Genomic DNA, 20,330 nt, shown 5'->3' on the forward strand with positions numbered 1-20,330 from the left:
CTTCAGTGGTAACAACACCACCGAATATATATGCATAGATTTATTTATCCCATCTACCGTCCCAGTTGTACACCTCCAGTAAAGTACAGCATATAAGAATACTCCTAATAGTTTCAGGTCAAAATTTACAGAATGTTGAATTCCATTTATTGGCGTTCTGTGTGTTTCTCACTTGTGATTCTCTTTTTTTAATTTCTAGTTGATGGGAATTGAAATTGAGGAACAGTATGGTGGACCAGAATCAACCTTCTTTTCCTCTATCCTTGTCATAGAAGAGTTGGCCAAAGTGGACCCATCAGTAGCAGTCCTATGTGACATACAGAACACTCTGATCAACACATTATTGAGGAAATGTGGGACAGAGGAACAAAAAAGAAAATATCTACCTCGACTTGCCAAAGACATGGTGAGCTGTGAATGGAAATTTCAAATATGCTTAAGTATAAAGTATTTCTGTACTTGTAGAAGGAGCAGAACACTTAAATGTTATCTTGTTGATATTAAAATCCCAGTATTAGTGAATAGTTTTCAATGATCTAGTTAATAATCTGAAAATGTGTTTTTTTGGAATGTAATAAATAAGATGGTTGTGTCTAAGTAAAGTACTCTAGGGTGCCACAAAGAAATAGGTTAAATGGCAGTTTGGTAATTATATACATTCTGCTCTTTATCTAGTTAAATTTTACTACACATTTGGCCATTCACCCTTCCTCATGAGAAAAGACTGTCTACTTAGTTTACAGTATATATCCAAGAACTACCCATGTTGATGAAATATGCAGCAGTTATACAGCATATTTGGCATTGATACAGCATGATCTTTCGCATCATTGCAGTGCTAAATGTGCAGTGTAACACTGAATTTTGAAAAATTGGCGGTTTGTTGTTAGTAGTGAGGTGACCTGAATGCTAACAGTTAACATTGCTTATTTATTGAATATGGAGCCAACTTTTTAAATGTGAAACCTAACATTTAAAAAGTACTCCCGCAATATGCTGTACTGCCTTTAAAATTCGAATGTTAGAAAATAGCTGATTATTCCAACATTACTTTTGCAAAATTAGATGTTTAATTGCAGTCAAAGGTTGGTGAGCAGAGCTCTATACATGCATTTAATTGCACACTTGTGGAGCTCTGCTTTTTCCATTTTTTTGCCAGTAGAATGAACAGGTGGTATAATCATGGTTGTCTGCGTGCAAAATTCTTAGAAACATTATAACATTCTACCTCTTTGTGCAGTGTAATTGGAGCAGTAGTGTCCTCTTGTAATGTTTTTTTAAAAATAGTCAAGAATCTGTGGGTGCAACAAGAGTTAGTGGAAAGAAACAAACTTGCATGCATTATCTTTTTAACCTTCCCTTCCTACATAGTGCTCATTTTCTGACTAATTCAGAATTGTATGTTTAATTTGCCAGATTTCCAGCATCAGTTGCCTGCAAGACACTAAAATGACTCTCTTACCCAGGATTCTTAACACTTTCTATACTTTCTCAGCAGTACGCCAGTGTTTGGGTCTTGCCTTAAATATTCTCTTCATTACAGTGATGCTGGTCACTTCCTAGCAGTCTGAACCTTTTATGGGTATATCTAACTATATGATGGTGTGATCCAGGGACATAACAATAGGACCCTCTTGTGATCTAAACTGGATATAGTGTCTTTCACGTGTGTTCCCTCATGTGCCTCTCCACTCTTTATGAAGATGAACTGAAAAACAACAGAAAAAGATGAGGCCGGAATAAAACATTAAGCTGTTTTATTTCTCATGCAGCAAGTGAATGTACAAAGCAACAGTTATGAACACTCCCCTAATTTAATCAGTACAACTCGCCTATGTGTAATAACAAAAATGAGGATGATGTACTTCCCCATGTCAGTGGGTCATCTTGTTTGACTTAAGGTCAGTTGTGGCTCATTGGTAGCACTCTCATCTCTGTCAGAAGGTTATGGGTTCAAGTCCCACTCCAGAGACATGAACACAAAACTATACTTACACTTCACTGGAGTGCAGCACTGACTGAAGTTCTGTCTTTCAGATGAGCGGCTAAACCGAGGCCCCGTCTGCTCCCTCAGGTGAACGTAAAAGATCCCATGGCATTATTTCAAAGAAAGGCAGGGTAGTTCTCCCCAGTGTCCTGGCCAATATTTATCCCTCAACCAAAGTTACTAAAACATTATCTGGTCATTATCACACTGCAGTTTGTGCGACCTTGCTGCACGCAAATTGGCTGCCACATTTCCTACATTACAACAATGACTACATTTCAAAAAGGCTGTAAAGTGCTTTGGGACGTCCTGAGGTCATGAACGACGCTATACAAATGTAAGTCTTTCTTTTAAACAAAATAATTTCTAAATACCCTCCTGCATTCTAAACTTCTGAATCTGGTGAAAGCCTGTCATAGCAGCTTTCAGGTTTTTAAAAAAAAATAGAAAACCATTGAGTTTCTGCCCCTATTTTCCCTGTATTCATTTGGTGTATTTCTCGAGTTTGTTTCTTAAATTCAAGTTTCAAGCTAATAGATCTAAATACTTTATTCCTACAATGTTTTACAAGTTAAACATTTCCACTTAAAAACAAAGTTTGAAAAAAAATATTTGCTGTAAGTGGCATGAATCTCCTTGGAGTGCCTGAACACTGGTTTATAGTTTGATTCTTCACACGGTAAGTTTCAAACTTTAGCCTTTTATCTGACTCAGGCTGCTGCAGTGAGGCCAGGTGCTTTCCACAAGTGGGGAACATTTGTGGAGAGAATCAGCCCATCTTTCATGTATCTCCCTTTTATGTGCTTTTTAAACTTTTCTGTGTGGATCCTTCTGCAAATATTGACACACTTCCAGGTACCCCATTCCTAACTTCTAAAAGACTGTATCAGCTACCCAAAGCAAAACAGTAGAGAAAACTTGCATGTGTATAGCGCCTTCCATGTCCTCAAAACATCCAAAAAGGCTTCACAGCCAAACATTGCTTAACAGCCAATTAAGTACTTTTGAAGTGTAGTCACTGTTGTAATGTAGGCAAAGGTGCAGCCAATTTGCACACAGCAATGAGATAAATGACCAGATAATCTCTTTTTCTAATGGTGTTGGTTGAGGGATAAATGTTGACCAGGAGAACTCCCTGCCCTGCTTTGAATACTGCCATGGGATCTTTTATGTCCCTCTTAAGAAGGCAGATGGGGCTTCAGTTTAACGTCTCGTCCAATGTCTGACAGTGCAGCACTCCCTCAGTACTGCACTGAAGTGTCAGCCTAGATTATGTGCTCAAGCTTGAACTGACAACCATCTGACTCCGAGACAAGAGTGGTACCACTGAGCCATGAGAGATCCAATACTATTATTGCAGAAAACATTTTTTATTACTATACAACTACTGAAATTAAGTGCCAGTAACTCAACAAATACAGAAATCTAATGGAAGACAAACAAAAATTCAATAAAGTTGCAAAATCCTAGGGGCCTGGAACCCATGTTTGATAATATATAAAATGACTCATTCCAAGATGTAGTGTGTCCTCAGCAGAGGCCTTGGAGCAAGATTATATATGTAGTCTGGAATCTTGAATCTTGACACTGGTTGTCTCTTAGGGGGCCAAGAGGAAGGGGAAAGAGAAAAGTAACATTAATAGTGGGGTATGGGGGAGGATTTTAGATGCTTGCCTAATTTATCATTTGGCATTCAATTTCCTTTTAAAGTAACAAGTCTGCAATATGGATATTCTGACCAGTAGGCATGTACAGACATCTTAATAACTATTTTTAATATCTCTTAGGTTGGCAGTTTCTGTCTTTCAGAAGTTGAGTCTGGAAGTGACGCATTCTCTTTGAAAACTTGTGCTGAAAAACATAAAGATTATTATGTTATCAATGGCTCCAAGATGTGGATTAGTAATGCTGATTATGCTGAAATATTTCTAGTTATGGCAAATGCAAACCCCTCAGCTGTAAGTATCAAAGTAAATAAAGTACCACTTTTGCAAACCTGAATTAGGAGTTAATGCAGAATCACATATAATGGTTTACTGCAAGAAAGCAATCTTAAAATTATTTAAGATACATTTGTTTGTGTGTCATATTTATGCCTGTTGCTTTTTATTTAGTTAATATAAAACTTGCCTCCATGTAACTGATGCAAAATAATACTTTTCCATTAATTTTTAGTGGTTCAGTGAAACATATAATGTAATTAGAGTAAAGTCTATGTAAAGCAGTACTGTATAGTGATTGACACAGAGGCAGCTGTTGTGCATTATAGGAATAGTCGTGTGCATGTGGCTGTGCTGTTGAGCTGATGCAGGCCCAACACGTTCTAGGAATAGAGCCAAGAAATCAGGCGAGAAAACCAAAAGAAGATGGGGCTACAGATAAAGGCACAATGGAAATGATGAAAGGATCCAGAAGAACAGAAAAATAAATTATTTTGTAAAGTACACCAGATGGAGACATTCAAGCTCATGACTTGAAATATTTCTCAAAATGGCCATCAGCTGCCTTGCAGTTGCTTTCCATTAGCCAACCATTTTGAATGTTAAATTTTAGGTGAAGCGTACCCACCACAGTTACAATCTCCCTTTTTAAAATAATTTTTAGCATCAATTTAATTTTCATATTAATATTTGTAACCGAGTAATAAGAGTAATTTCAGCAAATAAACTGTTCAAATATATAAAATTACTTATTTTTTCAGTAAATGGCTAACAAACGCAGGAATATATCTTAAATATTTAAAGGTAAGATCTGCCCAGATGTTCAATTATAATATATTCTTGTCTCGGATGTATTAGGACAATGGATAAAACACAATCTTGAAACAACATAGCTTTTTGTAAAACTTCCGTCCAAGTGGGAAATCATTTTGGGAGTGAATTTCCTCTGAGCGTCTGCCATTCTTGTCACCGTAACTTCGGCAGAAGTTCAGTGGAAACCCCCTTTACACATGTAAACAAGACTTCTGCCAAAGTTGCGGCAGCAGAGCGGGAAAAGCTGAGGGGGAGGGGGGGACTCACTCCCCTGGTCTGTACCTACTATCCTACAGCTGAATTTGGGAGTTCATATCTGATTTGCAGGCACACCTTTGTATTTGTTTGTGCTTGGATTGTAATGATTCTTTTACAAACACTGCTTGCATTGTCGGGTTTTTTTTGTCACTATGAAGGAAATTCACATCAAAGAAAGACTAGTGTGAAGCTCTCCTGAATGACCTCATTAGAAAACAGCCACAATGTGTGCAGATGCACTGAGACCAGCATTCCTTAGTACCTCCAACGAAGGTTCCCTCTAATTTTTTTCGGCCATGTGCGGAATGAATTTGGGTTTGTGCACTGATATAAAGGCTGTGTGCGGCACCATTTTAAAGAAAAATCACAACTTTAAATAGAACATCTTTTTAGAAAACATTACTCGGTAAATAACAAACAGAACAAATGTACAAAACAATGGATAATCGTAACAATTTAATGTTATATTGGCTGATAAATTTATATAATTTGTGAAATGGGTTTCTTAAGTTGCACTAGGATTGAGCAAACCAGTCTCATTATATTTATTAAAAATTATCTGATGGGAACGATTCCCATCAGCTTTTTGTTGAATCAGCTTAATGACTGATTCAAACAGAAATAAATCGCGTGTAATCAGAATTTTTAAATTTAGTCAGAAATACAAAACAGCTGTCAAGTCAGTCAGTATGAATTTGGGAATAGGGAACAGTTTAATTAAAGCTCTCCCCTTCCCCTCTACTGAATCCTCAGCAGGGTTTAAAAAATTATTGCATTACAATTGTACATCTTGCAGGTCTCATTAGTTTTGGCTGCCTCTGTATGGGCCCTACGTCTCTGGGTGGGTGCCTGGTCTGGGTGGGCGGGCGGGTGGGTGCCCACAACAGATTGGAGCTTAGAGGGAACAGTGCCTCCAGCAAATTAAATGACTGGCTATACCCCAAATTCATATTGGATTGTCCAGATTTTTTCTGTATTAGAATGAATTTTAAATAGTTTTGTCATTTCTTTCAGGTAAACTTCACAGAATTCAGAACAAACCCAAAATACCATACACACTTATAAGAATCCCTCCCCTTAACAACAACAACAAGTTGCATTTAAATAGTGCCTTTAACTTAGGAAAATGTCCCATGGGTGCTTCAGAGGTGTTATAAAACAAAAATGGACACTGAACTATTAAGAGGGGTGACCAAAAGCTTGCTCAGAGATGAGTTTTAAGGTGGGTATTAAAGGAGGCGAGGCAGAGGGATATAGGAAGAGAATTCCAGACTGGGTCCTAGGTGGCTGAAGGCATGGCCGCCAGTACTGGGGGAAGAAAAGGGGAATACAAGGCCAGAATTGGAGGAACGTAGAGTTCCAGGAGGTTATAGGGACGGAGAAGGTTAGAGATAGGAAGGGCAAGGCCAAGAAGGAATGTAGACATGAGGACGTGAATTTGAAATTGGAGGCATTGGGGGGACAATGTAGATCAGCAAGAACAGAAGTGATTGGTGAGTGGGACTCAATGCAGGATTGGAGATATATAGCAGAGTTTTGTATGAGCTGAAATTTGTGGAGCATGAATGATAGGAGGTCAACCAGGAGAGCAGTGGAATAGTAGAGTCTGGAGGTGACGTAGGCATGGTAGTGATTTTCAACAGCAGATGGACTGAGGCAGGCGATGTTATAGAGCTCTTTGTGGTGGAAAAGAAAAGGGGTTGGAAACTCAGTTCAGGGTCTAATAGGACACCAAGGCTCAAATCAATCTGGCTCAACCTGAGACAGTAGCTGGGATGGGGGATTGAATCAGTGACAATGGGACGGGGTTTGTGGCTGTTGCTGAAGACGATAGCTTAGGTCTTCCAAATGTTTAACCAGAGGAAATTGCTGCTCATCCAAGACTGCAGTCTCATAACACAGAGCAGTGGAGGGGTTGAGAGAGGTGGTGGTAATATAGGTGTCATCAGCACACATGTGGAACCTGATCCATTGTCTTCAGATGATTTCGCCAAGGGGTGGCGTGTAAAGGAGGAAGAGGAGGGAGTCAAAAATAGATCCTTGGAAGACTCTGGAGGTAACTATGTAGGAGTGGGAAGAGAAGCTGAAGATACTCTCACTATGATTGGATAGGTTAGAGGGGAATCAAGGGTGGGCAGTCCCACTGAGCTGAACAATGGAGGAGAGGCATTGAAGGTGGATGACATGGCCGACCATATCAAAGGCTGCAGAGAAGACAGTGTAGGATAATGCACCACGATCAGTCACAGAGGCGTCATTTGTGGCTATGATTAAGGCTGTTGTAGGGGCGGAAACCCAATTGGAACAATTCAAAGATGAAGTTGCCGGAAAGATGGGCACAGATTTGGGAAGTGGCAACACATTCAAGGACTTTGTAAAGGAAAAGAAGGCTGGAGATGGAGTGCTAGTTTGCAAAGATAGAGTGGTTAAGGATTGCTTTTCCTGAGGAGGGGGTGTTGACTGTGCTTTTGAAAGGGAGGAGAACAATACCTGAGAAGAGAGATCCTGGGGGCCAGGAAGGGAAATTGGCTGGCCAGTAGCCTAGTGGAAATGGGGTCAAGAGAGCAGGAGGTGGGTCTTATGGGACTCAGATAATGCATATGGGAGATCAGAAAGAGACTAGAGAAAGACACTAGTTCAGGGCTAGGGGTCAGGAGGGGAACATTGGGGGACGTTTGGCTTGGTGGGCAAGGGGAAGGGGGGCAGCAACAGCAGAGGCAACTGAACAGATGATCTCAATCTTGGTGGCAAAGATTTACACAAGTTCTTTGCCCTCCTCCAGAATTCCACAAGCTCTTTGCCCTTCCCCCAAATTCCACCCAAGAAACTGACAATAACAATGACTCACTTATAAAACTATGGTCAATATTATAGCTCTGTTATCTTTCCTCGTGATTGTGGATTTATTACTAGAATTTGCCAGAAGCCTTATGGGATCAGTTCAGCAGCCAATTAAAGTATTCATATGGATCTCACCATAACTTGTTTATAATTTTGTACTGCGTGTATACTGTGAAAATTTTGTTTGTTATAGAAACTAAATTAACTATTTAGCTCCCTTGCCACAATTTTAAAAAAAAATCCTATTGGCATAACTTTGATTGCAAAGCTAACCCCTGGCTTCTTTTCTCCGCTACCAACAGTCTCCTTTAAACCCCTCTACCCTGCCCCCTCCCCCCTTACCACCATTAAGTGTGAGGAGCTTGTGGAATTCTTTGCCATCAAGATTGAGACCATCTGTTAAACTGCCTCTACTGCTTCCTCCCTCCTCCCTCCTCCCCCTTGCCCACCTAGCCCTGAACCCATGTCTTTCTCTAGTCTCTTTCTTATCTTCCCTCGTGTGTTCTCTGAGCTCATCTTGTCCATGATCCCTACCTCCTGCTGTCTTGACCTCATTCCCACTAAGCTGCTGGCCACCCTGGGGGGCCTGGCCCCCATGCAACAAGTGTTATGAAGTTACTGTACCCTTTGCAACCAGCCTCCAAATTCAACTTCAGAATATCTCTTGTGTATCGAATTGCTCCACACCCAAAGGACAGGGTGGACAGAAATAGATTGTTTCCAATAGCCTAGGACATAGGTACAAGATTAAATGCAAGAAATTTAGACAGAGAGCAGAAGAATTTTTTTTTCCACAGAAGATGGTGAGGCTGTGCAATGTGCTACCGGAGTATGTGATTGAAGCAGAGACCATGTCAACATTTAAGAACAGGTTAGATAGGTGGTTGAAGGAAAGGAGGAGAAAGGGATTAGGAGTACTGCTCATATGGAAGATAAGCACTAACATGGACTGGTTGGGCTAAATGATCTGTTTCCGTTTTGTATTTCTATGAATCAAGTAACAACCTAAACTGCTTGAATAGACTGTGTTGGTCCATTTTCTGTCATTCATTTCACTGCAGTATTTGCAGCTTCCAACTCATGGTAAGGTTGCAGCTTGAGGACTGTACTTGTGATTCAGTGGTTGTAACAACATTGCAAGTATGGGCAGCAAGTATAGTACTCTACCTACATCCGGAGCTTAATGAGCAAGATCCAGATTGAAACTAAAAGAAATGTAATTTTCATCAACTTGGCATTAAAATATGTCTGGGTTTTTCTTCCTTGATATCATCCCTCACTTGAACCACTAAACAATGGCATGCATATCTCATCCAGTAATATGAATAGGGGAAGCAAACTAAATACCAGTCTTTGCCTTGTGTTGAATTGCTGCATTTAATTCTAAACGTTAAGCTGTAGCTGTGAAGTTTTTTCATAATGTATTGCTCAAACAGAGAACAGCCCCCCCCCCTTAAATTGTGAGGCCATTAGAGTTACTCTTTTTTTTAAAAATCTATAACCATTTGTGAAGCTATCTTTTTGAAACTGAATTTTGTGAGGCAACAAAACTAACCACTCTTACAGTTTTTCATTCTTGCATGTATTAAAATCAGTTTGATACTCCTAGGTTATTGTCATGTATTTCCAGGGCTATAGGGGGATCACGTGCTTCATAGTAGATAAAGACACCGAAGGCCTGCAAGTGGGGAAAAAAGAGGATAAACTTGGGATCCGTGCATCATCTACTTGTGCAGTCAATTTTGATAATGTCAAGGTATTTTTTTAATGCATATTTAACATACGCTGAAATGTTATACGGATATGGTATCTTGGTTATAAACTTTTGTTTTTGCTAATTTTCATCCTTTGCTGGAGGGATTGACACCTGCTCAGTCAGATATGGTTCCATGAATACCAGTCACCCTCTGGTACCTTACCCAAATGGCCGTTCTTCATGTGCGAACCTGCACCCTCACTGAGAGGCTGTTTGACCAGGGGGTATCACAGTCAAGCCTGGTCCTCTTCTCGCCTGACATCTGTGCATTAACTTTTCCAACGGGGGGGTCACTATATAGCAATTGTGAACAGAAATCTTGGGTAATCCCCCCCCCCCCCCCCCCCCCACAAGTGCACACATGCCAATTATAGCACCCCTATTACTCAGCATGGACCAGAAATTGATCCTGGGACCTTCAGGTTGGTATGGCACTGCTGCTGAGCTTATCAACTGAACCATTGGGCGAACTTGGTTAAGTACTTCAGTGTATTGTAGCTTGTAATGTATATGGTTATTATTCAGTGGCCTTGTAGTCTCGTGTGTCTATCATATTAAATTCATTTTTATACATAAATTATATTTTTAATTATAAATTTGATCTTCTGTGACTTTGCTTACAAGTAAACTCCTTTCTAAAGCACAATTGCTAACCTGGCCTGTATCTTAAGGCCACTGCTCTAAATCTGAAAATCCAGGTACTGTAACTGTAGCCACTTACAAACTGTTGAGGTCAGTCAGAGAGCAGTTGTAACTGCTTGTAAATTTCTGACTTCAAGTCAATGACTGTCTTTCTCTCGTTTTAATCTTGCTTTACATCTGTAACAAAATTTGACGTGATATGTGACAGACAAAATGTGACCTATACACATCAAGAATGGGGTGTTATGCCAAGTAGTACTATCAAGTAGATTTATCAGCATTCGGGGCAGCCCAGTGACTGGCAGCAAAGGATGGGGTCTGGGGTACTAGCAGTACTTTGAAGAGGGACTGGGATCATTGGAAGCGAGGTCCCGTATTCTGGGAATGCTAAAAAGGGGGCTTATGGGAACACTGGGACAATTCTGGGATTATTAGTAGAGGGATCTTGGAGCATTGAGGAAGAAGGTCTGACAGTCTGGGAGCATTGGGAGCTGTCCTAGAATCAAGGAACACCAGGAATGCAGTCTGAGGGTTTGTGAGCACTGAGAGGACAATGTTAGAGATGCTGTGGCTATGGTTGGAGAAGTAAGAGTAGAACCAGATGAGGCCTGGAGAAGGTTTTCTGGGGTAAGGTGGGACTGTGAGTGGGTTTGGGGGGTGGGGCTTCAGTCTGTCAGAAGTAGGGATTTCTGGGATCTGGCAATATTTGGGGAGGCAACATCTAGCAGCCTATGCAGGGGTGCCTGACCAGATCATCAGGCCCCAACCTCCCCACTGTAATCCCCTACTGCTCAGCCTCCTCCCTGATCCTTTTGTACATCAGGCACATTTTACCCCCCTCACTGCTTTCCCTACTGTCAGTTGATTCCTGTTTTTATGTTTTATCTTAAAGCTATTAGTGATTTTATTGACTTACACATTCTTTAATAAATTATTTTCCAGAAATGTTCAAAAGTTTATTATTTATGCAGCTTCTCAATTTTTCGATAGAAGAAAATTCCCTTTACTCCCAAAATGTTTGAGTTTTTTTTAACCAAATTTTCAAACTTTTTGATTTGAGGAAAGAAAAATCCATTCTTGATAAACAATCTTTGTTGACAGTTTGAAATAAAATTTAAGAAGTCAGACTTTCTGCTAATCACAGATGTAATAATCAGCGGCCTTGTCTATCTGGCCACTTCATAAAATAAAAGTTGTTAATATTTTAAATTAAACCTGCTTTAATAAATCTTTTGAGAATTCAATCTTCAGTTTGTTTGAAAGTCTTTTGGTAAATGCACAGAAATTCACAAATCCTCACAGGATGAGTGGACATGCCCTTCTATTCTTCAATTCCTGTGTGTGCACAGATTGAAGGTTGTGAAATTCTTAAACTGCTCAAGTTCAGAATGCACAGATGTGGTTACAAGCTCTGAGCAACTTTTCTATGGTAAAAATCTCCAGTTGAAGCCCAGGCTTTTGAAACAGGCCAAGGCCTTGAAATAAAAACTTTAAGGAAAGCATTAAAAGATACAAAAGACAATTCAGTGGGTAAATTTAATCACATTATAATGAAAGATGTAATTTTGTAACTTTTAAAATTTTGTTTAAAATCTTATTTTGGACATTGTCATTTTTATTCTCAGTAACTGACATTTATAATCAAAAATTTTCTAAAAAAGCATTTTAAATGATTCATCAACAAACCATGACGGATAACTGATTGCATTGGAAATCCCTCTTATAAATGTTTTCAGAAAAAATGTGACATTGTAACAACTAGAAGTAAGGTCTATATACAAGGAGTGTGTGCATGTGCACAATTATTTGGTACATCTGTCTGTCACACTTGATGTGGAGATGCCGGTGATGGACTGGGGTTGACAATTGTAAACAATTTTACAACACCAAGTTATAGTCCAGCAATTTTATTTTAAATTCACAAGCTTTCGGAGATTTTCTCCTTCCTCAGGCAAATGTTTAAAGAGCCAATTTGCCTGAGGAAGGAGAAAATCTCCGAAAGCTTGTGAATTTAAAATAAAATTGCTGGACTATAACTTGGTGTTGTAAAATTGTTTACAATTGTCACACTTGAGGCATCACACTTCCTGTGTTATACCTTGGCATCATAGTTGGCACAGGTTAATTATATGTAAATTCCTTGTATCCAAATTTTGTTCTAACTCTATTTAAATTTCTTACATCAGATTGACATGCAAATGTATTAATTGTGATTTAAATGTACTAATTATACTAATCAGCCATATAGAAATTTTTTTTTTTAAAAAGAGGTGAACCAATCACATCACTCGAAACAATTTTGAAAATGTTTCCATTTGTCATTTTTCTCCAGTCTCTCTTGCTTTCCTATTTCTGGATGTAAACTATGAATTTTGAGACTTTATCTGAGGTGCATAATTTTTTCTGAGGTGCATTTTAAGTTTTTTATGCCTAATATCAAGACTGGACATTGATGGCAAACTTGCTGTTCGTGACTCTGCCCCCTTGCAGTCAAATGGAAAAACGGACACGTGAGGGACAAGTTGCTTTTTTGTATTAAAACCTGATAGCATAAACCATTTTGTTGTTATCTGTGTTTTTACTTTGGAATTGAGATAAATAATCTTTTGAGATATGACTTTGAAAGGAAATATGATTTTTTTTTGTATCTAAACATCTAAAAGTAAAGCATGAATTCTTTGAGGTAAATGTAAGTCATGACTACTTTTTGAGGTAATTTTTGATAGGTAAAATGATGTATGTACAAGGGTTTCTTTCTAAAATTTGGTCCTGAAATTCCTGAGGGGGGAGCAGAACCTGCCCACCCACTACGAGTGCCCATGACCCCGTCAAAAGTGGAAGAGCTTTGTTGCGGCACTTTGCCACAGTGTCAACAGCTCAAGACCATTTCTGGAAAAAAAAAATTTTTTTTTAAAGTGTGGCGCTGCTCTTCTTCCGTTCTGGGCCATCAAATCTGTGCCCATTGCATTGCAAGACCAGACTCTCAAACTCAAACATCCTCTCACCCACTCCCCCTTCCACCTGCAGTCTTAGTTACGCTGGCTGCCAGAGACTCAGACTTCCAGAATTGCTAATCGTGTAACTGAGGAAAATATGTCATCTGATGATTTCCTTGTTTGCATCATATTATAACATGCATGCCCACTTGTGGGAGGGGCATATTATGGGCCTGCCCCCAATGTGCCAGCACTAGTCATGGTTGATGACTCTGGGTTCTGCTTATTACCATCTCCCCACTGCATCCTCCCCCCAACCTCCCAAAACCCCAAAGAATTTCATGGTCTATTTATTAAAGCAGTCTTTTTTTAAAAACTATTCCAGAACTGATTCCTTCCAATCCTCAGACACACCATTCTGAGGAATATTACTCTGGTTTGGTTTTTACTCCCAGTGTGCAGACCTGGGTTTAGGAGTCTAGGGTGCCCTGAATTTTTAGTAAACTTGATCATCAATTGAACACATTACCACTAGGCCCCCATCTCTTTCACTATTATTTTGCAAAAAATAATTATGCTGCCGTATGGTTATGCTCTATGAACACACTTCTTGCATTCTTCATTGTGCACCATTCTCTCATCCAACCCCCCATCAAAGCCCCCTTACAACATCTTAACTGTCTGTGAGCAATGTCACAGGAGATCTGCCAATATTATCAGTAGTACCACAAGTGTTGGGGTTGTATGTGATCACTATCTCTGTACTTCTTTGTTCTCTTCTGGATTGGATCATATTTTACTTCTGTGTTTCAGGTTCCAGAAAGTAATATTTTGGGACAGCTGGGTCATGGGTACAAATATGCCATTGGAATGCTGAATGAAGGCAGGATTGGGATTGCTGCACAGGTTTGTGGAACTATACGTTAACAATTTTTCGGCTGTAATACATTTATCACGCACCTGATGTCACTGATGGAGAGTATTCCCAGAGTGGTTGCATTGAGGCTGCAACTTCGGACTGCTGTGCGAGCTGAGCTGCAATTCTTACTAGGAACTCTAAAGCAATAGATCTTTCTTTAAATATCCAAACCAATTGTGTGTACTATGCTAGTTAAAGAATTGAGTAGCTGAGCCAACCAGGAAAGTTCCAGGATCAATCCTGGTCTGAGCTGAGTTACCTGATCTCAGTTGGGTGTCAGTTGGCCTGACAACCGCGGAAAATCGGTCAGCATTTCTAATCATCACTTCCACCACCTCTTGCTGGCGGTACGTGTGTGGGGAATACGAATGAGGACAGAATCTGGCTTGGCTATGACTGCCTTCACAGACTACAAGGCTCTGATGCTCACTGTTAAGGTGCATTACATGAAGAAAGGCTACCAGAAGATGGTTAGCGCTCATGAAACTATTATCCAGCAAGGCGTCAATGCCGCCTTGAGAAGAGGAGGGAAGAAAATAGGGGCGGGAGGAAGAGGAAAATTAAACGGTGCAAAAAATGTAAAACCCAGACTTTTGTAAGTGTTTTTTGAACTATAAAATAGGGGAATACTTTGAAAATTACTCGCCTTAAATTTTCCTTTCTCTTTTTTAGGAGAGATAATATTTGTTTCTAATTCTGTTTTCTACAGATGCTTGGGTTAGCACAGGGATGCTTTGATAACACTATTCCTTACTTGAAGCAGCGAGTTCAATTTGGGAAAAGGATTTATGATTTCCAGGTATATATGTCAAACCTGCTTTCCTATAATTCTGCAATTTATTTTCTCTAAAACAACAAATGTTCCAAGTAAAACCATCTTCAGCTTTCTTGCTCATCTCTCTCTATCATTGCCCTTTTTGAAAACAATTCCAAACTTTTCTCCCTCGATCAAGGTGAAGCATGTCATGAGTCAGGAAATAGAACACTGCTCTAGCAGAGTAAAAAGTAGATCTCAATAAAGAACCACCATTGAGCCAATGTGACATTTCTGCTTCCTGTGGTCACCTTTGTAGCTTTTCTGAAAGAGATAATGTTCTATTTAATGTTGATAGGCAACTTTGTGCTGTGAATTGCACTCGCTAATAACTGTGTTAAGTGACAGATCATAGATTTGCATCTACAATTGCCTATATGGCGAACTCCTGATCTCGGTTGCAGGGAGGCACTGATAGAAGATATTTCCCTACACACAGGGACAGAGAGTCAGAGAAGGTATCCCCTGATAAGAGCAGCATTGACTAGGGCCTCAGGATAGGATGCTAGCCTGCATTCTTGGCTGGATGTGGCCTGTTGTGCAAGAAGACAATGGAAGAAAAAGGGAGAAAATAAAACTTTCTTCAAAGAAACAAAGCAAAGCATGTTATAGAACATGGACATTTAAATCTAGCGGAGGCTATTTAAAAACTGCTTCAGGAGTCATCTCATGTAGGACCCTTACCACCAATAGGACAACTCTTTCTTTTCTCTATCTGTTTGGACTGGATTCAAACCCTGGGTACAGAGTAAAAGGACAGAATGCTAATTCCACTGAACCACTCAGCCCCTGTTGATGCTATAGGGCAATAGGTAAAAGTTGGTTATAACTACTTCTAATAAAACTTATTAATATGCTAAAAATAATATCCCAGACAGTAACCACACCCAGTATTTCAGCATTAATATTTTATATACTGCAATTTTTAATTACAACTGGTTTTTGGACCACCAGATAATATTCTTTGGTCAACTGACCAGAGGAAAACCAAAATAAAGAATTTCCATCTTCCTATTTATATACTAGCAGTAAGTTTTACCATTAGTTATAATCTTGCAGAGTTCAACCATTAATGCTTTACAGATTTGTTGATTAGTTCTTTAGCAAATTATGATAAACATTGGGCCCGATTTTGCTGAAAAGTAACGGTGAGGCTAACCGTGCTCACCATTTATTTATATGCAATTTAAACAGTAACTTCCGGTGACCACACGCAGTTAAACACTGAAATCAGGAAGTTGCTGTTCAAGATGCAATGCCCCTCCAAAAGCTGAGCGAAAACGGCATCTCGCTGGTTGACTCCCCATTCAAATGTATTGAACGGCATGAAATTCCTGCACTGACGACATAAATATGAACTAAACTCGCCCAAAAAGTGTAAGTACTCTTTTTAACTGGGAGGTAAGTCTTAATTACGGCCAAACAACCTCTCTGGCACTGAAAATTAACTTTTACAAGTATGGAGTCTCATTCCTTCAGGTATTAATTATTGGACATTTTTTTACAAAAACTTTTTAAAACAAAGGTTCTTACTTTTTCTTTGTCTGTTATCTCTGGCTCTTAATTCAATCTTTCTGTACCTGATTTGACATTTAATTCAATGTTCTAACTTACACTTCCTGGTTCTGATTCTGTACTGTTATTAACAGTTCTTCAATCTGATTGGTTAAGGAGATACACAGTTGCTTGCCCTGATCGCACAGGTCCCAGATGCCCTGTAGAGGGTACCATATCATTTGGCTGTCCCGTTAACAGTAACTTGCTGTGCAAAAAGCTCATAGACTTACACTTGCCCATAGACTTTCTAATGATCGAATGGCTAGCACTGTTCATTTGCTGCTCACCACAAAATCTGGCCCTTTAATTTTTTTTTTAAAAGATACATTTTGTAGCAAGTTGCTTAATGGGTTATTAATGGGCACAGACTGGAATGGTGGAAGGTATTGAATGGGATTTGGAATACTTTTATAAAGATGATATTTGCATCTAATAAAATATAGAGTTGAGTAATACATGTCTGTAACGTTGCAAATAGCAAAAGAAATTTGCTGCTCCAGAATACTAAAAAAAAATCCCAATCTCATTGGCCCAGGGCATGCAACACCAGATTTCTCAGATTGCAACCCAGTTGGAAGCTGCACGACTGCTGACTTACAATGCTGCTCGACTAAAAGAAGCAGGGAGACCCTTTATTAAGGAAGCGTGCATGGCAAAATATTACACTTCCGAGGTAAGAAACTGAATATAAAACCGGGTGAATTGAGGAATAGCACTCGGGTAATGCAAGATGGAAAATGCAATGCTAGTTGAGATAGATATGTATTTAATTATTTTAATACCAGTATCTTAACACTGTGTGTTTCCTTCAATCGTTCTAAATATGCAAAGCAAAGGCAGCACTTTGGTGAAGCACATTAGAACTCCAATAAGTTTCTCCACAGAGAAGAACAGAAGTTTGTATCCACAATTTCTCTACGTAGTGAGCTTCCAACTTTGGTCTTGAGATACTGAAAAGAGGCTGGGCATTTCCTTTTATGGGCAGGTGGGGGAAGAGAGGAATAAAAATCACAGGGCATCACATTGACAACCATTCTGCAGTCGTTAATTTAAAGGGCAGCATCAATAGAGGGCTTGACAATGAGCTGCTTGCTCAACTTAATGACAGAAAGCAAAGCATGCTAAACAAATAAGTTATTTTGGATGCACGAGTGAATTGTTGCATATATGTATGATCTGATTTTCTTAGTGATGAGACCTACTTGCCTATTTATTTCTTACAGATAGCAGCCTTGACTTCTGCCAAATGTATTGAGTGGATGGGAGGAGTTGGCTTTACCAAAGATTATCCCATAGAAAAATACTATCGAGATAGTAAAATAGGTATAGTTTTTTTTTAACCTGCTTTTCATGTTTATGATTTGTATGAGTAAATGGAATGTATGCTCAAGACTTGAAATTGAATATTGACCTTCAAAGTAGTATAGAATTTTAAGTTCTCTTACCAACTACTGCATGAAATGTCATAAATTGAGTAGTATTTTTTGTATTTTCTTTTGAGGGTGGCACGGGGAGGAGGGAAGGGACAGCAGATGAAACCTAATAGGCAAATTCCTGACTTTCTCAAGTGGTAATTCAACATCAGTAAAAATTGACCTTGTAAGTGGTTGATTGATTAAAGCAGTTTGATTGTAATGGGTTAGGATATGTATAATTTCATTTTACTTTTTGAGATTGACTTTGCCATCCCTGTCTAGCTTCAGTTCATAGTCATCGTATGCAGTTGTCTTGTCAGTACAATGCTACGATGACCCAACCTAACCACAAAAACTAGCTCTTTATGGTAATCCAGCCTGCTTATCTTTATGAACTGTAACCCTGTTGTCTTTTTCCAGGTTCAATATATGAAGGAACCTCAAACATTCAGCTGAATACAATAGCAAAATTGATAGATCAAGGGTTCTAAAGTTGCCGTATGTCATCAACAGCCTTATTGATATCTTCTTAATGTAGTACAGACGCAGTACAATTTATTGCAGATCAACAAGGAAGCACAAGTCCAGCTACAAACCATTCTTTTCCCTTCTGCATAAAAATGTTTTCCATTCATTACAATAAAGCTTCACAAGTAAAATCAAATACCATTTTGGTAGTTATTTTAAGATCAATTCCCTAAGCTCCTCCTTGAATAACTTGGAATAATTGTGTACTGAGTTTTTGACATTACCTTTCCTGCATGAATGGAGAGAAAGTTAATAAAAAAATTTTACTAAATATCTCCAGTATATTTGTTATAAATAATTTATGATAGTACCTGTGCTTAGAAAAACAGCAATTAGTAATAGTATTAGAAAAGCATTAATTTTTTTTGCAGTCCACATTAATGGTTCTCAAAATCAAGTCACGTTTGAGGTTATTGGTATGTTTGTTTTTGTCATCTCTTTGGCAAATTTAAATTGATTGTAAATAGTCTCCACTTTATGTGGTTTTCTATCTGTGTATTAAAGCTGTCAATATTTTTTGTGGTAAAGTGATAAAATAAATACACTTTTTGGGGTTCAAATAAGTGGAGAACTACTTAAACAAAAAGATGCATAAATACTGTACTGCAGCTCCCCTGGTAGTTAAGAACATAAGAAATAGGAGCAGGAGTAGGCCAATCGGCCCTTCGAGCCTGCTCCGTCATTTAATAAGATCATGGCTGATCTGATCCTAACCTCAAATCTAAATTCATGTCCAATTTCCTGCCCGCTCCCCGTAACCCCTAATTCCCTTTACTTCTAGGAAACTGTCTATTTCTGTTTTAAATTTATTCAATGATGTAGCTTCCACAGCTTCCTGGGGCAGCAAATTCCACAGACCTATCACCCCTTGAGTGAAGAAGTTTCCCCTCATCTCAGTTTTGAAGGAGCAGCCCCTTATTCTAAGATTATGTCCCCTAGTTCTAGTTTCACCCATCCTTGGGAACATCCTCACCGCATCCACCCGATCAAGCCCCTTCACAATCTTATATGTTTCAATAAGATCGCCTCTCATTCTTCTGAACTCCAATGAGTAGAGTCCCAATCTACTCAACCTCTCCTCATATGTCCGCCCCCTCATCCCCGGGATTAACCGAGTGAACTTTCTTTGTACTGCCTCAAGAGCAAGTATGTCTTTTCTTAAGTATGGAGACCAAAACTGTATGCAGTATTCCAGGTGCGGTCTCACCAGTACCTTTATATAACTGCAGCAATACCTCCCTGTTTTTATATTCTATCCCCCTAGCAATAAACGCCAACATTCCGTTGGCCTTCTTGATCATCTGCTGCACCTGCATACTAACTTTTTGATTTTCTTGCACTAGGACCCCCAGATCCCTTTGTACTGCAGTACTTTCCAGTCTCTTGCCATTAAGATAATAACTTGCTCTCTGATTTTTCCTGCCAAAGTGCATAACCTCACATTTTCCAATATTATATTGCATCTGCCAAATCTCCGCCCACTCACCCAGCCTGTCTAAATCCCCTTGTAGGTTTTTTATGTCCTCCTCACTCTCTACTTTCCCTCCCATCTTTGTATCATCTGCAAACTTTGATATGTTACACTCGGTCCCCTCCTCCAAATCGTTAATATAGATTGTAAAGAGTTGGGGACCCAGCACCGACCCCTGCGGAACACCACTGGCTACTGGTTGCCAGTCCGAGAATGAACCATTTATCCCAACTCTCTGCTTCCTGTTAGATACCAATCCTCCACCCATGCCAGAATATTACCCCCAATCCAGTGATTCTTTATCTTGAGCAATAATCTTTTATGTGGCACCTTGTTGAATGCCTTCTGGAAGTCTAAATACACTACGTCCACTGGTTCCCTTTATCCACCCTGTACGTTATGTCCTCACAGAACTCGAGCAAATTTGTCAGATATGACTTCCCCTTCGTAAAG

General features: G+C 39.3%; 1 protein-coding gene across 2 annotated transcripts in view; it reads left to right on the forward strand.

The window, feature by feature from the left end:
- acadsb (acyl-CoA dehydrogenase short/branched chain) overlaps positions 1 to 18,677 on the forward strand; it is a 42,559-nt gene extending 23,882 nt beyond the window's left edge. Inside the window, exons 4-11 of one of the 2 annotated variants that reach the window (XM_068002305.1) lie at positions 200 to 406; positions 3,775 to 3,945; positions 9,470 to 9,595; positions 13,987 to 14,079; positions 14,802 to 14,891; positions 16,999 to 17,136; positions 17,687 to 17,786; positions 18,299 to 18,677. In XM_068002305.1, coding sequence (XP_067858406.1) covers positions 200 to 406; positions 3,775 to 3,945; positions 9,470 to 9,595; positions 13,987 to 14,079; positions 14,802 to 14,891; positions 16,999 to 17,136; positions 17,687 to 17,786; positions 18,299 to 18,369 — 996 coding nt within the window. In that variant the 3' untranslated portion in view covers positions 18,370 to 18,677. The remainder of the gene's footprint in view (positions 1 to 199; positions 407 to 3,774; positions 3,946 to 9,469; positions 9,596 to 13,986; positions 14,080 to 14,801; positions 14,892 to 16,998; positions 17,137 to 17,686; positions 17,787 to 18,298) is intronic. The other variant, XM_068002306.1, reaches the window with a different exon arrangement.
- The last annotated feature ends 1,653 nt before the right edge of the window (positions 18,678 to 20,330 follow it).

This window comes from Heptranchias perlo, chromosome 21 (assembly GCF_035084215.1).
Source record: "Heptranchias perlo isolate sHepPer1 chromosome 21, sHepPer1.hap1, whole genome shotgun sequence".
NCBI lineage: Eukaryota > Metazoa > Chordata > Chondrichthyes > Hexanchiformes > Hexanchidae > Heptranchias > Heptranchias perlo.